Source organism: Chrysochloris asiatica, unplaced genomic scaffold, assembly GCF_000296735.1.
Source record: "Chrysochloris asiatica unplaced genomic scaffold, ChrAsi1.0 scaffold00116, whole genome shotgun sequence".
NCBI lineage: Eukaryota > Metazoa > Chordata > Mammalia > Afrosoricida > Chrysochloridae > Chrysochloris > Chrysochloris asiatica.
This window is the reverse complement of record NW_006408634.1, coordinates 6276490-6290342: the sequence shown is the minus strand read 5'-3', so window position 1 is coordinate 6290342 and position 13853 is coordinate 6276490. Positions and strand designations below refer to the sequence as shown.

General features: G+C 50.7%; 2 protein-coding genes across 2 annotated transcripts in view; one reads left to right on the top strand and one right to left on the bottom strand.

Annotated features, from left to right (window-relative positions):
• Window positions 1-1014: 1014 nt before the first annotated feature.
• Window positions 1015-5507, bottom strand: EMP3 (epithelial membrane protein 3). The gene is made up of 5 exons (XM_006868155.1): window positions 5479-5507; window positions 4227-4319; window positions 3897-3999; window positions 2567-2707; window positions 1015-1209 (listed from the first exon to the last, which is right to left on the bottom strand). The coding sequence occupies exons 2-5, from the start codon at window positions 4302-4304 to the stop codon at window positions 1040-1042; spliced, it is 492 nt and encodes a 163-aa protein (XP_006868217.1). The 5' UTR covers window positions 4305-4319; window positions 5479-5507; the 3' UTR covers window positions 1015-1039.
• A 5134-nt stretch (window positions 5508-10641) lies between these two features.
• The window catches only part of CCDC114 (coiled-coil domain containing 114), a 27621-nt gene continuing 24409 nt past the window's right edge, over window positions 10642-13853 (top strand). The window contains exons 1-3 of the mRNA XM_006868390.1: window positions 10642-10708; window positions 12043-12142; window positions 12244-12433. Of these exons, the coding sequence (XP_006868452.1) occupies window positions 10642-10708; window positions 12043-12142; window positions 12244-12433 (357 nt within the window). The remainder of the gene's footprint in view (window positions 10709-12042; window positions 12143-12243; window positions 12434-13853) is intronic.

Sequence of the window (13853 nt, the reverse complement as noted above, 5' to 3'; positions counted from 1 at the left end):
GTGCAAGCTGATCACTGCACAAAGGCATATAACCCAGGGGATGTTGTTAGCTACCATCTTGTTGATTTTTCAATTCATAGAGACATCACCATGTGACAGAGCAGAACTGCCCCATAGGATTTCCTATGCTGTCTTCATGAGAGCCATGGAGCCGATGGCTGGGTTCAGATCACCAGCAGCTGAGTACTTAACTGTTGTGTTGCCAGAGCTCCTATACCAACCAACCTCCATGAAGTCTATTCAAATCATGGCAACCCCATGTAGTATTTCTGAGACTAAATTGGAGAAGACAAGCTCATCTTCTGAGGAGTAGCCGGTGGGTTTGAACCGCCAGCCTTTCAGTCAGCATCTGAGCAATTGTTACGTCACCAGAGCTCCTGTGGGTGGGTGTAAAATCCAGCTTATGTTCCTTGCTGCAAAGTTTTGGTATGGGTGGGGTCGGCCAGGAGGAGAGATGTGCCTTCTACTTTGTACTAAGTGTCACATGGGCCACAGGTGGCCTTTGGAGAAAGGGGAAGAGTGATCAGGTCCTAGCGAAGAAGGGAAGCTGGGTTACAAGAGGGAAAAGGAACATTCTTTTCCTAGAGGGTAGGTCAGAAAGAAAGAAAAGAGAGACCAATACTTTACAACAGCACACACCATGCCTAGAACCCTAGGAGAGACTCTTAGTCAAGAAAAGATAACTGGGAACCCAGACTCCTGAGTCCTAAATAGGCTTTGCTGGGACTCAGCCTCCTGGGTCTTTGCCAGGAGTGCCTAGAGGTCTAGTCTCAGGTGCAAGTGGGTGCCCAGGTCCTGAGAGGCTTTGATCTGTGGGAAGAGAAAAGCAGGCGGGTGTGGTGGACTCCTGTGTTGGTCATTTTGAGGGCAATTGGATAGGGGCTCTCCGTGGTTCTGGAAAGGTCAGGAGCAAACAGCCTGAGCCACCGGAGGGAGGAATGGAGGAGTCAAAGGCAGGCCCGCGGTTAGACGGTTTTATTTTTTGGAGGACACTCGGGGTTGGGGTTTCTGGGTGCTGTCGAGGGGCGATGCAGGGCTTTCACTCCCGTTTCCGCAGGTGGATGTAGATGATGCCGCTGACTAGGGCAAGGGGGAAGGCCACCCATGCCAGGGCGAAGCAGTAGCCAAAGGTGCCCCCAGATGGATATTTTTCAAGGATCTCCCCTGCGTGGATGGCGTAAATCAGGGCTCCGGAGAACACTGCCAAGCCTGTGGGACAGAAAACACGAGTCACGCAGAATCCAAAGAACTACATTTTCCACTAGTCCCTGGGGCAAAGAAGCCACTGGAGGATGACTGGGCAGTTTCACTACCTGCTGGGAGTCATAGTTCATTCCTTCAGCATCGTGCACCCATGCAAAGTAGCCTTGGGCAATTTTTTAAATTTCCCCGCCTACTCATTCATAAAATAGAGCGATTGCATTCATCTACTCATTCATTCATGCCAACCACGCAAATAGAGGAATTTAGGAAGATAATATCCCATAAACTGAGCATGACGATTAACTGAAAGTGCTCTGGTGGTGCAGTGATTAAAGGATAGATTGGAGGTTTGATCAGTGGGAGAGATGTGGCAGTTTGCATCTATAAAGATTTACAGCCTTAGAAACACTCTGGGGCAGTTGTGTGTCCTATAGGATGGGCATTAGTCTGAATTGACTCAATGGCTGGGAGTTTTATTTTTTTTCTTGGCGGGGTGGGGTGGGGGGTTGCTTTTGAACCTGAGTTAAAAAAAACCAAGTACACAAAATTCCCTGAAGTGTCTGGTACAAAACAGGTTCACAAGAAACAACTGACTGCCAATCAGTAACCCTGGTGGCTTAAATGTTAAGTGCTCAACTCACTGAGAGGTCAAGAGGCTGGTTGTTAACAACCCTCTCAGAGGCTGCTTTGGTTGAAGGACCTGGAAATCTGCTTCTGAAAGGTCCCAGCCTTGAAAAACCTCTGGACCTGAATTCTACTCTGCATCATGGGGTCACCATGAACCAGAATCAACTTGATGGCGAACTGGGTTTCTTAATGTTTTTATGTTTGTTTATTTTTTGAGTGGGGTGGTTATGATGCTTCAAAGCTCTGTTGGTGTATTAATTAACATTCCCTTCCTTATCAGCAGAGTAGTTACTAGCCATGCTGCTAATCTCAAGGTCAGCAGTTGAGACTACCATTGGCTCTGTGGAGAAAGATGAGGCTTTCTGCTTCAGTAAAGATTTACAGGTTTGGAAACAACCCTATACAGGGTTGCTATGCATCATCGGAACCAACTACACGCACGGCACCCACCACCATCACCACCCTTTTTTCTGGAACCCAAATTCTTTTGCCCACACTCCTTCTACAAACCACAATCCTTGAAGTCGTATTTGCCAGCTTCCCCATGACTCAGGAACCCAGTTTCAACCACAAATTAGTCACTGACAACTACAACTGCCCATCAGTCCCTTGGGCAGAAAGGTGGCCCCTGGAGGCACCTCAAACAGTCCTCTTGCTGGGGATTGTTTTCATTCTAGGGGCCCAGCATCCTGTCACATCCCCTCCCTCTCCCTCAATTCCTGGGGTTAGTGCTCACTGGTGCAAAGCTGGCAAAAGCCGGTGGCATAGAAGAGCCCTCCTCGTCTCATGGTATATAGCTGGAACATGAATAGGATGAAGGAGAGGCAGCAGAGGATGAGGGAGAGCACCATGAGGACCTGAACAGCCTTCAGCCAACCTGCAGTAGGAGGAGACAGGTGAAACTCACAATTGGGTCCAGAGTTTCAGCTATTTTGCACATCATTTGTCACTTCCGTTAACCCCTCCACCCATTTGGAGTCATACCCCTAAGTTGTTGTCAAGTGCCGTCCAGTCGGTTGTGACTCATATCCACCCTGTATAGGGTTTCCAAGGAGCAGCTGGTGAGCTTGAACTGCCGACCTTGCAGTTCAAATGGCTTTGCAGTCCGGTGCATTAACCCTCAGCGCCACCCCAGGGCTCCTTACCCCTAAGGCATTGCACTTATTCATATCATTGATTTTGTATCCTAAGACCTTGCTAAATTCCCTTAGCAGTTCTTACAGTTGCTTGGCAAGTTCTTTACATTTTTTACATAAACACATTCTCTGGGAAAAGAGACAATGTTACTTCTTCCTTTCAATGTTTGTGCTATTTATTTCTCTTCCTTGCCATGTACCTCTAGTACAATGTCCAATAGAAATCGTGAGAGCAGACATTCTTGTCTTGATCTTGGGGAAAAACACTTTTCTACTTATTTCACTTAGAACCTACGATGAATGCAGCCCCATTTCTTTTCAACCTCCCAGCATCTGGCTAAGAACCTTTAGATCCTTGGAAGGGCTCATTCCCTGCCCCTTCAGAAACTTGGGAGGACTCAGTCCCACCCCTTTAGAACCTTACTATAGTTCTAGCTCTACCTCTTTGGGATTTGGAGAAACTGATCCCAGGCATCTAGTTCGAAAACTAGCCCCATCTTCTTAAAACACTGGAAACATAATTCCTATTTTCTTAGAATCTTGGGGGCTGCCTCCCACTCTTTCAAGTTACAGACAGCATGTAGCCTCTATTCTTTAAAAGTCATAATTGGTTGGGGGGCACTTCAGAACACGCCTTCTGGAGTTTGAGCCTATCCAGATAGGCAAAGTCCTAGTGTGGCTCTGTAGGATAAGAACCGGACTACTAACTGTTGCTAAGCAAGGTGGGTGCTTCAAACCCACCAGCCATACCACAAACACTATACTAGGGTCGCTATGAGTCTGGACGCACTCAACACTAACAACAACAACATCCAGATAGGCTGAACATTTCAGCCTTAGGGCCTGAATCCACCCCCTCAGTATTTGGGGGTTTCTAATCCGTGGTTCCCAGAAACCAGAAGACCAGTCCCCACTTCCCTGGCCCCTCACCATTCTCGCTGACATTACTGCAGGACCATGCTTCCAAGCTGCTATTCCGCGTGCAGTCATACCAAAGGTTCAGGGACTCCTTCCCAGGGAGGGTCCACCAGGACTGGGGTGGACATAGAAAGAGGGCAGGGTTAGGAAATGAGAGTAGGCAGAGTTATGGATCTTGTTTGAAGAGTTAGGAAAGGGATGAAGTGATGGGAAAGGGATTTAGAAGGAAAGGGGGCGGGGTCAGATGGTGGGTAAAAGAGGGCGGGACCCGAGTGGATTTAGAGCCTTGGCTCACCAAGTTATCTGCTGGAGACTTTGAGGCTTGCAGGTAAGTAGGCTTACCTTGTCCAAAGTGGCCACGAAAAGCAGGATGAGGATGAGGATGTGAAGGGCCGAGACTACCAGCAGTAGAAGAGACATAGCTGCGGAGGAGCCCTGGGTTGGGGGGAGTCAGGAGATGGAGCCCCCGCTGGTGGAACAGGTGATGCACCGGAATCCTGGTTGTAGAGGACAGTGAGGATCTGACTCCTGAGTCTGACAAGGAGAGTCTAGGACCTGGACTCCTGGGTCTGAGGGAGGAGGGGGCTGAGGCCTGGAATCCTGAGTGTGAGGGGAGGAGACGGCTGGGAGCCTGGACTCCTTGGTTTAAGGAAGGAGGGGAATGGGGATAAGGACCCCTGAATCTGAGGGATGAGGAAACTGGGGGCCTGGATTCCTGGGTCTTAGGGAGGAGGGGCTGGGGGGCTCTCAGACTGTTGTGTCTGAAGGAGGAGCTAGGGGCAGAACTGCTGGATCTGAGGGAAGTGGGGACTGAAGGGTTGAACTCTGTGGTTCTCTAGGGGCTTAAGATGGGATCTACTCTTGGAGTCCCATATGGAGTAGGGCTAAGCATGTGACCCCTCTCTCTTCAGAGACGTGTCACTAAGCACATAGGGGCCAGGATATGAAAATTCAAGTTGACACCTTTCAGATTTATCAGGAGCTAGGAGATGTCCCCAGAGGGTTCTGCATCTTGACTCATCCTACTCCTCTCCTGGGAAGGGGGTTGGGTGGGGTGGAGGGGGACCCGGTGACTCATCGGGTGACTCATGCTCCTTCCCCCCCTTCGGAAACACAAGGGAAACCCCAGTCCCTAGCTATGCCCACTGCCTGGTCCCAGCTGCCAGTCTGGAGCCTGCTGGGCACCTGGGTCTTTGTGGGGATAATGGGTGGAGAGCAAGATTTTGGGGGTAGGAGGCCCAAAAAGGAGCCATCCTCCGGCAACCCCTCAGTGTCCAGAAACTGGGCAGTCCAGAGGTTGCCCGGACTTGGGTGCTCTCACACACAGCCTTCAGCGGAGAGTGAAGACCTACAGAGAGGGGTATGGAAATACCTGCAGAAAGTTAGTTTTTGGTGGGGGCGCTCCTGGTACTTTCAAAAGCCTGCCAGGCTGGTCCCCGCCTCTTCCCAAATCCATGCCCTAATTGCTATAAGAGATCGTTTCTGAAATTCCAAGGATTTCATTACAGCGGGGTCTGAGGGTGCCCTTCCGAAACTGCTAAACGGCCTAGGTCAAGAAAGAAATCCCAACGCGAATAACGGATTGGAAACTTACCGAGAGCCGCCGAAAAAGTCAGAGTCTGGTTCCTCGCTTGGGCCTCCGTGCCCCGCCCTTCGCCTCCCTCCTTCCACCCTGTGCAGGCCCCCGCCTCTTTCGCGGCCCGCCTCTGGCCCTCCCTGCTCCTTCTCCCCTCTGGCTCACCCCTCCTTCTCCCTTCCAGTCCTGGAATCCTTGCTCCTCGCTCTTTCTCCTCCTCTTTCCAGCCTCTCCTCTCACTTTCTCCTGTCCCTCCTCCTCGCTCGCTTCTCACACTCTCCGGTCTTCGCTTTTCTCTACTCTTCTCAATATATACTGACCCTTTTATACTCACTGAGCCGCACCCAGCTGAGGTCCCAGTCAGAGGGAGGGACCAGACTCCCACGTTCTTCCTTCTCCCGCCCCCGCTTTCTGCCCCCAGATAGGCATCTTCGGGACTAAACCTTTCCCTGTAGAGATGAGAATCCTTCCCATTTTGGGGTGGGACAGGTTTGGGGGAGCTAATGGTCAGCCTTCCGGGTCTGGGTTTGGGATTGCATGTCTGCTGTTTGATGGAACGTAGGACTGGACACTCAGAATGAACAGGGTTTAGGAGAGGAGACCTGAGGCTTGGAGTGGGCTGTGGTCTGGTGGAGTTGAGGAGGGGGGATGATCAAACCTAAATCAAACCTTTTGCCTGTAGAGTCAATTCCTACTCATGTGGAACTACTTGATAGGATGTAAGGAAGGAACTCTGGTGACGCAGTGGCTAAGCACTCCGCTGCTAACTGCAAGGTTGGTCGCTCAAATCCACCAAAGGAGGGAGGGAGGTCTGTTTCCTTTAAGATTTACAGTGTTGGAGACCCTGTGGGGCCTTAGTTTTATTCTGCTACAGAGTCATCTTGATTAAAAGGCAATGGGTTTTTCATTCATGTTTTTGGAAGCATATGGTCAGGCCTTTCTTCCTCAGTGCCGCTGAGTGGATTAGAATCACCAACTTTTAGGTTAGTTGTTGTTATGTGCTGTGGAGTCGGTTCCAACTCATAGCGACCCCGTACAGGGTTTCCGAGGCTGTAAATCGTTACGGGAGCAGAAAGCCTCATCTTTCTCCCGCTGAACAACTGGTAGTTTCGAACTGCTGACCTTGCGGGTTCACAGCCCGATTCGTAACCACTACACTACCAGAGCTCCGTTTTACTACTGGGTTAGTAGTCAGACACAAATCGTTTGCACCACTCAGGGACCATTGGTTGGGAATATGTGTGTGAAGCAATGGGAAATAGAGTATCAGTCTCAGCAAAGAAGAAATGGAGTTGGAAGATAGGAAGCCCAGCGCCATGAATTTCCCAGCTGGGTGACCTCAAACCAATGATTTCACCTCTATGAGAGCCTCACTTACCTAATCTGTGAAATGATTATATTAATGATAAAACTGGGCAATAATTATTATACTAATAATAATTCTGACATTGGTCTGAGGATTGAATAAAGCCATAATGGAACACCACTTGTTGTTGTTAAGTACGGTGGCGTCAGTTCCAACTCATAGCGACCCTGTACAGGGTTTCCGAGGCTGTAAATCTTTACGGGAGCAGAAAGCCTCAGCTCTCTCCCGTGGAACAGTGCCGACGTTGAGGTTAGCAGCTCGATTCGTAACCACTATGCTTCCAGGTACACTACTGCAGAATATTAAATATGCCATGGACTGCCAGAATAGCAAATAAGTCTGTGTTGGAAGAAGTACAGCCAGAATATTCCTTAGAAGCCAGGATAGCGAGACTTCTCACTTACTTTGGAGGAGACTTCTCACTTACTTAGAAGCCAGGATAGCGAGACTTCTCACTTACTTTGGAGGAGGTGTTAACAGAAGAAACCAGTCCCTGGAGAAGGATGCTATGTTGGTAAAGTAGAGGGTCACTGAAAGAGGAAGACCCTCAAGGAAATGGATTGACACAGTGGTTGTAACAATGGACTCAAACACAGCACCAGGCAGTGTTTTCATTCTGTTGTACATGGGGGCAATGACACCTAACAGCAAACACATCTAACCCCTTCCTTCCTTCTTCCAAGAAACTTTTATTGCACATCTACTGTGACCAGTAACCAGAGTGGATTATAATGTTATTGTGGAGTTCACCTTCTAGGAGAGGGAGACAGATAATAAAATGAAAACATATCAAAGGACAGAATGCATTTCAGATCGTGATAAGTCCATTGGCAGGAAATGAAATAAGAGTGATGAAGATTTGTGCGGGGAGTGGAAGGTTGCTTGAAGCAGGGTGATCAGGGGATGTTTCTCTGAGAAGGTGACGTTTGAGCTGAGACCTGAAAACAAGAATCATTTGAATGTTGGAGGAAAGAGGAAACAGCTAATGCAAAGGCTCCTAAGAGAACAAGCTGGAGCTGTTAGGGGAACAGACAGACAGAAGGCTAGTGTGGCTGAGGCCCTGGGAGACAGAGGGAGTGGTGGGAAGGGAAATCAAAGGTTCTTGAAGGCTATGGGAGGAGTTTTGATTTTATTCTCAGTGCTGTGGGGTAGCACTTATTTACTTATTTTTGTTATGACTTTTAAACAAATGATATAGGATCCATGTAGTGCTAGGGACTTCATATTAATAAACATAATGCATAAGTCTTTGGTTATTCATTTAGAATGGGAGGAAGCTGACTAGATACCCAGGTCTTTTGGAAAGGTTGGGTGCTGGGGACATTTCTACTGTGAATAGTGAGGGACGGAGGACCAGGGGTCTAAGGTCCTGATGTGGGATTGCGAGCTGGGGAGTTGAATCCTAGGGACCTGCATGATCAGGTGTCTGGGTGTCTAAAGGGACCTGGAGCTAGGAAGGAAAGCTTTGTTGGTCATCTGGGCTACCTGGGAGTTGGGGTTGGAGGTTGGGCATTTTATCCACTTGAGTGGCTCTGAGAGACTCAGTGTGTCCAGACTGGCAGAATTTTGGACAGGTTACTAATAATCTCTCTATGCTTCAGTTTCCTCATCTGTGAAATAAGATAAAGATAGTAAATAAAGATAGTGTCTACATCTTAGAATGGTACTTTGGCATGCAGTAAGCATGGTATGCATTTGCTATGACATCTGGGATTCTAAGTGAATCCAGTACTGAGAGACCCAAGGTCAAAGGGCTTGGGGAAAGGACAATTCTTGGGCAGATGGGTGAGTCCTTGGAGATGGAGGATGTTGTCATTAAGTGCCATTGAGTTGGTTCTGACCTATAGCAACCTTGTATAGGATTTCTGAGGAGCAGCTTGTGAGCTTGAACCTCCAACCTTATGGTGGTTCAAAATGATCTTGCAGTCCACTGCATTAACTCACAGCGCCACACCAGGACTCCATGGCCCCAAACTTACTCCTGATAAGGATAGAGACTGGGGCTTTGAGCTCGATCAGATCATCAAGGTGGTGGTGGGAAGATCTGGATAACTGAAGGAAAAATAGGGGCTAGAGGATCATGTACCCTTCATGGGCAGGAAAGTGGAGGGACTGATCCTGGATCCTAGGAACAATAGGAGAGCCAGGGACGAGACGAAGATGGAAACTTGAGCTGGGAATGGAGACTAGCAGGCTTGGGGCCGAATCAAATTCCCTGAGTGGAATCAGCTCCAGACGGGTTCCCAGGGGATATTAGGGGTCTTGACAGACCTCTGTGGAACAGAGAGAATGGGGCTGAGGGCAGTGGCAGGATCTCCCCCTCCTAGGCCTCAGAGCCTCCAAACGAAGCTGAGCGCTAGGGAGCCGCTTCCTCCCACAGGAAACCGCAGGCGTCGGGCACACCCAGCCTGCAGGGAGCGGCGCCCACTGCTAGCACGCCCCGGGAGGCCCACGTGGGCAGCGGCTCATAGCAGAGGCACGCGAAGCTGCCCAGTGAAGCGAGGGGGTGCGACCAGACAGGGGGCGTGGTTAGAAAGTGGAGGCGGCACGGAGCGCCCGAGACCCCGCCCATTTTCGCGTCTCATTGAGAGACTGAAGCTGCCCAGGGTTTTTGGCGGGTTCGCTGGAGGCCGTTGAGCGCGCATGCGTTGTGAGCCGCTGCTAGGATCTGAGGCAGTGGTAAGCGTCCTCCCCTCCACAACTCCCTGCTAATGTTGTTGTTAAGTGCCATCGAATCGGTTCCGACTCATAGCAGCCCTAAAATAGGGTTTGCGAGGAGCGCCTGGTGAGCTTGAACCGCCGACCTCGCAGTTCAAACCGACCTTGTAGTTCAGCGCATTAAAGCTTCACCAGGACTCCGAGTCTTAACCATAACCTGGGGTGTCGCTGCAGGTCAATGCGCTGGACTGCAAGGTCGATTTGAACTGTGAGGTGGTGGTTCAAGATCACCAGCCTCTCCTAGGAAACCCTACACAGGGTCGTTATTAGTCGGAACCGACTCGATGGCACTCTTGGACCCTATCCCGAAAGAACTCGATCTAACTTCAAGGCCCTACCAGCGCCTTCCAGATGTTTTCTTCCCAAATCTGTGTCTCTCGGAAACACACATGACCCGCCTCTCACAGTCCTATGTTCAGGAGGCAGACCATCCCGAATTTACCGCAAACCCTCGGAACCTGAGCCCTGCCAGATGAGCCCCGCCCACCACAGCCACAGACCCGCCCAACCACGCCCCTCAGACACACCTAGCCACGCCCCGCACAGACCATCCGAACCACGCCCCTCGAGGACCTCATAGCCCCGCCCCTCTTCTCCCTCCTAGTCCCTTCCCTTCCAGAGTTTCCCCGCCCATCTTCAGAGTCTCCCAGTGCCCCCGCAGGCCTTCCCCTCTCAGCTACCTCCGCCCCCTGTTCTCAGCCTCTCCCCCGAGGCTACGGTCCCTCCCTGGCCTCTGTCACCAGGCCTCATTGGTCTCTCATCTCCCTAGTAACCAGATCACAACAGTGAGCTCGGAGCACCCAGGATTAGTCAGGCACCCGGGCAGGTAGGGCCCGGGCCTGGTCCCCCACAGTTGGCCGGGGTCACCCTCCTTTGCAATACTTCCCTTGTTGAACACCCCGAGATCATCCTGTTCCCTGCACCAGGCTCGGAGCTGGGATGTAGAAGCAAAATATGCAATATGCGGGGTTGAGACGGGAGGGGTATCCTCCCCTCCCCATTCCCAGCACCCTCGCCCCCATCTTCCGGCCCAGCCAGCCTGCTTTCTAAACGGATGCTCTGTCGGCCCCACAGGAGCCCCTCCCTCTGTGGCCAAGATGCCCTTGGGACACTCGGCTGTGAGCACCCGCTCAGAGGAAAGCGACGCCTGCCTGGAAGGAATGGGTAACGCAGGCTTCCTTTTTCATTCACTCGTTCTTTACCCTTCTGCGCCTTTCCCAGACCTTGGGCACAGGAGCGCCCCCCTGACAGACAGCAGAGTCGCCCTTAATGGAATAAGTCCAGCCTGCAGAGTGGCGTAGGCTGGGAAATCTTGCGGGATGGACAAATTTGAGTGGAGCCCAGAAGACCTCGCAGGAATCACCAGTGGGAGCAGGAAGGGGAAGGGGTTTCACAGCATAGTTCTCAACCAGGGGGTCCACTCATTTTCATTGTGGAGGGCTGCTGCCCTGTGCTTAGGAGACTTGGTGATGCAGTGGCTAAGCCTTCGGCTGGTGACAGAATGGTCAGTAGTTTAAACCCACCAGCCGCTCTGCGGGAGAAAGATGAAGCATTCAGTTTTCTTAAAGAATTACAGCCTTGGAAACCCTGTGGGAGGCAGTTCTACTCAGCCGTATATAGGGGTCACTGTGAGTCGGGATCCACCAGACAGCACAACGGGCTTTGCTCTTTTGGATGTTTAGCAACATCATTGGTCTCTGTGCATTAGATCTCAGTTAGCACTCGCCTCTCCGCCCCCAGTCTTGACAATACCAAATGTTAGCAGCAGGCACAGAATTGGGACCATGGGGTTGCAGATGTAGATAGTCAGATCTTGTGGAGCCTTGAACGCCGAGTTAGCTGGGACTTTGTGCTGGGGAACCACGGGAGAGCTGTGAGTAGGCGGGGGCGGGTAGGGTTTGCTGTAGGTGTAGAAAGACCCTCTGGAGCTGTGAGGGGAGGAAGGGGAGGTGGAGAGGAGGCTGAGGTGATGGTTCAGCCCTATAAAGATAAGAATGAGGAGGCCAGAGGAGGAGGGTGATAGGGAAGGAAGAAGCGAAGACGGTGCCTGAGGGTTTGGGAATATGTTTCCTGCCGCTCCCCAAGTTTAGGTCTGTGATGCGGTTGCTACCGGGCGAGAGCGGCCTCCCAGGAGCGCCCTCTATTGGACCAAAGTCATGTGTCCAAACTCCAAGCTGCAGGGAGTTTAAGGAAAAGAACCTGAGCTCAGCTTGGAATCCCAAGAGTCTCAAGGGGCAGAGAAGCTGGAGGCACTCACGAAGTGAGATACAGTTGCAACCTAGTGGGCTACGTCTGTAGTACCCGTATGTGCGACTCTAGTAGGAAGTCCTGGTGTGGTGCTGTAGGATCAGCACTGTACTGCTAACCACAAGGTTGGTAGTTCAAAGCTAACAGCCGTACTCCACAGCACTTAACAATACCAGTAAGTGTAGTGTATCTGGGACGTGGGGAAGAGGGGCCAGATTCCGATTGACTCCCTTGCACGGCTCCACCCTCAGTGGACTGGGAGCTAAGCCGCCTGCAGCGACAGTGCAAAGTGATGGAAAGCGAAAGGCGGGCCTACAGCAAAGAAGTTCGCCAGCGCATCAACAAACAACTGTAAGCCCGGTGCCTGGGTCCCGCGTTTGCGGGGGGTATGAAGGGGGCCTCGGGTCTGAGCATTGCTGAGCACCTTGCCGCGCCCCACCCCCTTCGGGCAGGGAGGAGATCCGGCGCTTGGAGGAGTTGCGGGCCAACCTGCGGATGCAGATCAGCGTCGCCCAGAGCCAGGTCAAGAGGCTGCGGGACAGCCAACGGCTGGAGCGCATGGGTCACCTGCTCAAATGCAGAGCTCAGGTGCAGGCTGAGGTGGATGAGCTACAGAAACAGACCAGAGCCCTGGACCGGAAGGTGGGTTTGGAGTCCAGGCTCCTGAGAATCCCCGTGAGAAAAATGGGGATATGGGTAGCTCCCACGTGGTAGGCAGTGGGTAAGGTCCGCTGCTAAGCGAAAGGTGGATGGTTCATACCTACCAGCTGCGCAGCCGGAGAAAGATGTGGCAAGAAAAAGATGTGGCTGTCTGCTTCTGTAGCGATTGCAACCTTGGATATCCTATTATAGGACCCACTTGATGGCCACAGATCTTAAAGGTTTTGGTAACCCGCCTGATGTTGAGTCTCCAATGGGAACATGGATGTTAAGTGCTAAGCATAGACTGGCATTCAAAAAGGGGACTATCATGGGGTCCCCATAAGTTGGAATAAACTGCAGGCAGTGTGAGAAAGGGGGAAAAAAAAGGTCAAGGAGAGTGGACGTTGGGTGTGGCAAACAGTTTACATTTGACATCCACCCTGTAGAGCGTTGGAAGAAAGGCCTGCTGATCAGCTTCTATAAAGGTCACAACTAAGAAAACCTTAGGGAGCAGTTCCACCTCGGTAAGACCAGAGGTTGTCAGGAGTCAGAATTGCCTTGATGGCAGTGGGTTTGATTTGGTTTCTAGTTTAAATTTCTTCATCTGTAAAAAGAGGATGGGATTAGTGCTCCCGGCCTTTGAGAAGGGACATCGTGTAGACAGGTTTTAGCCTATCTCCCTTGGGACCGTGCTGCTTGACTTTGGAGCCAATTGAGCTTTCTAGGCCTATGTTCTTTCAAGCTTTCATTTATTATTTTTTTTACCATACCTCAGTGTGATCCAGTTCATTCACACAGACACCTACAGATGTAGACATTTATATTGTTGTTGTTTTATGTGCGGTTCAGTTGGTTCTGAGTCATAATGAGCCTGTACAGACAGGGTTTCCAAGGAGCAGCTGGTGGGTTTGAACTGCCAATCTTGTGGTTGGCAGTCTAGTGTTTATCCTACAGTGCCAACCACACACACACACACACACACATATCTGAAACAAAAGTTTCATCAAATAATACTTATTTTTTCTATGTGGGGCGCGTCCTGCCATTTTCTATTCTACTCTTCATTAAAATTTTAAAAAGCTTGTTTAGACCACTTGTCTTGCACACTAAAGAGTTTGATAACAGCATAGTGGTTAAGAGTTGTACTGTCAATCTCAAAATCAGCAGTTTGAAACTACCAGCTGTTCTGCAGGAGAAAGATGATGCTTTCTGCTCTTGTACACATTTACTGTCTCAGAAACTCTATACAGGATCTCTATGAGTCAGAACCAACTCTATGACACATCACCACCACTACCACCAAAGAACCTCGGTAGTACAATGGTTAAGCACTCAGCTGCTCACCAAAAGGTCTGTTCAAACTCACCCAGCAGTTCAGCGGAAGAAAGACCTGGCAATCTTCCTGCAAGGATTTCAGCCT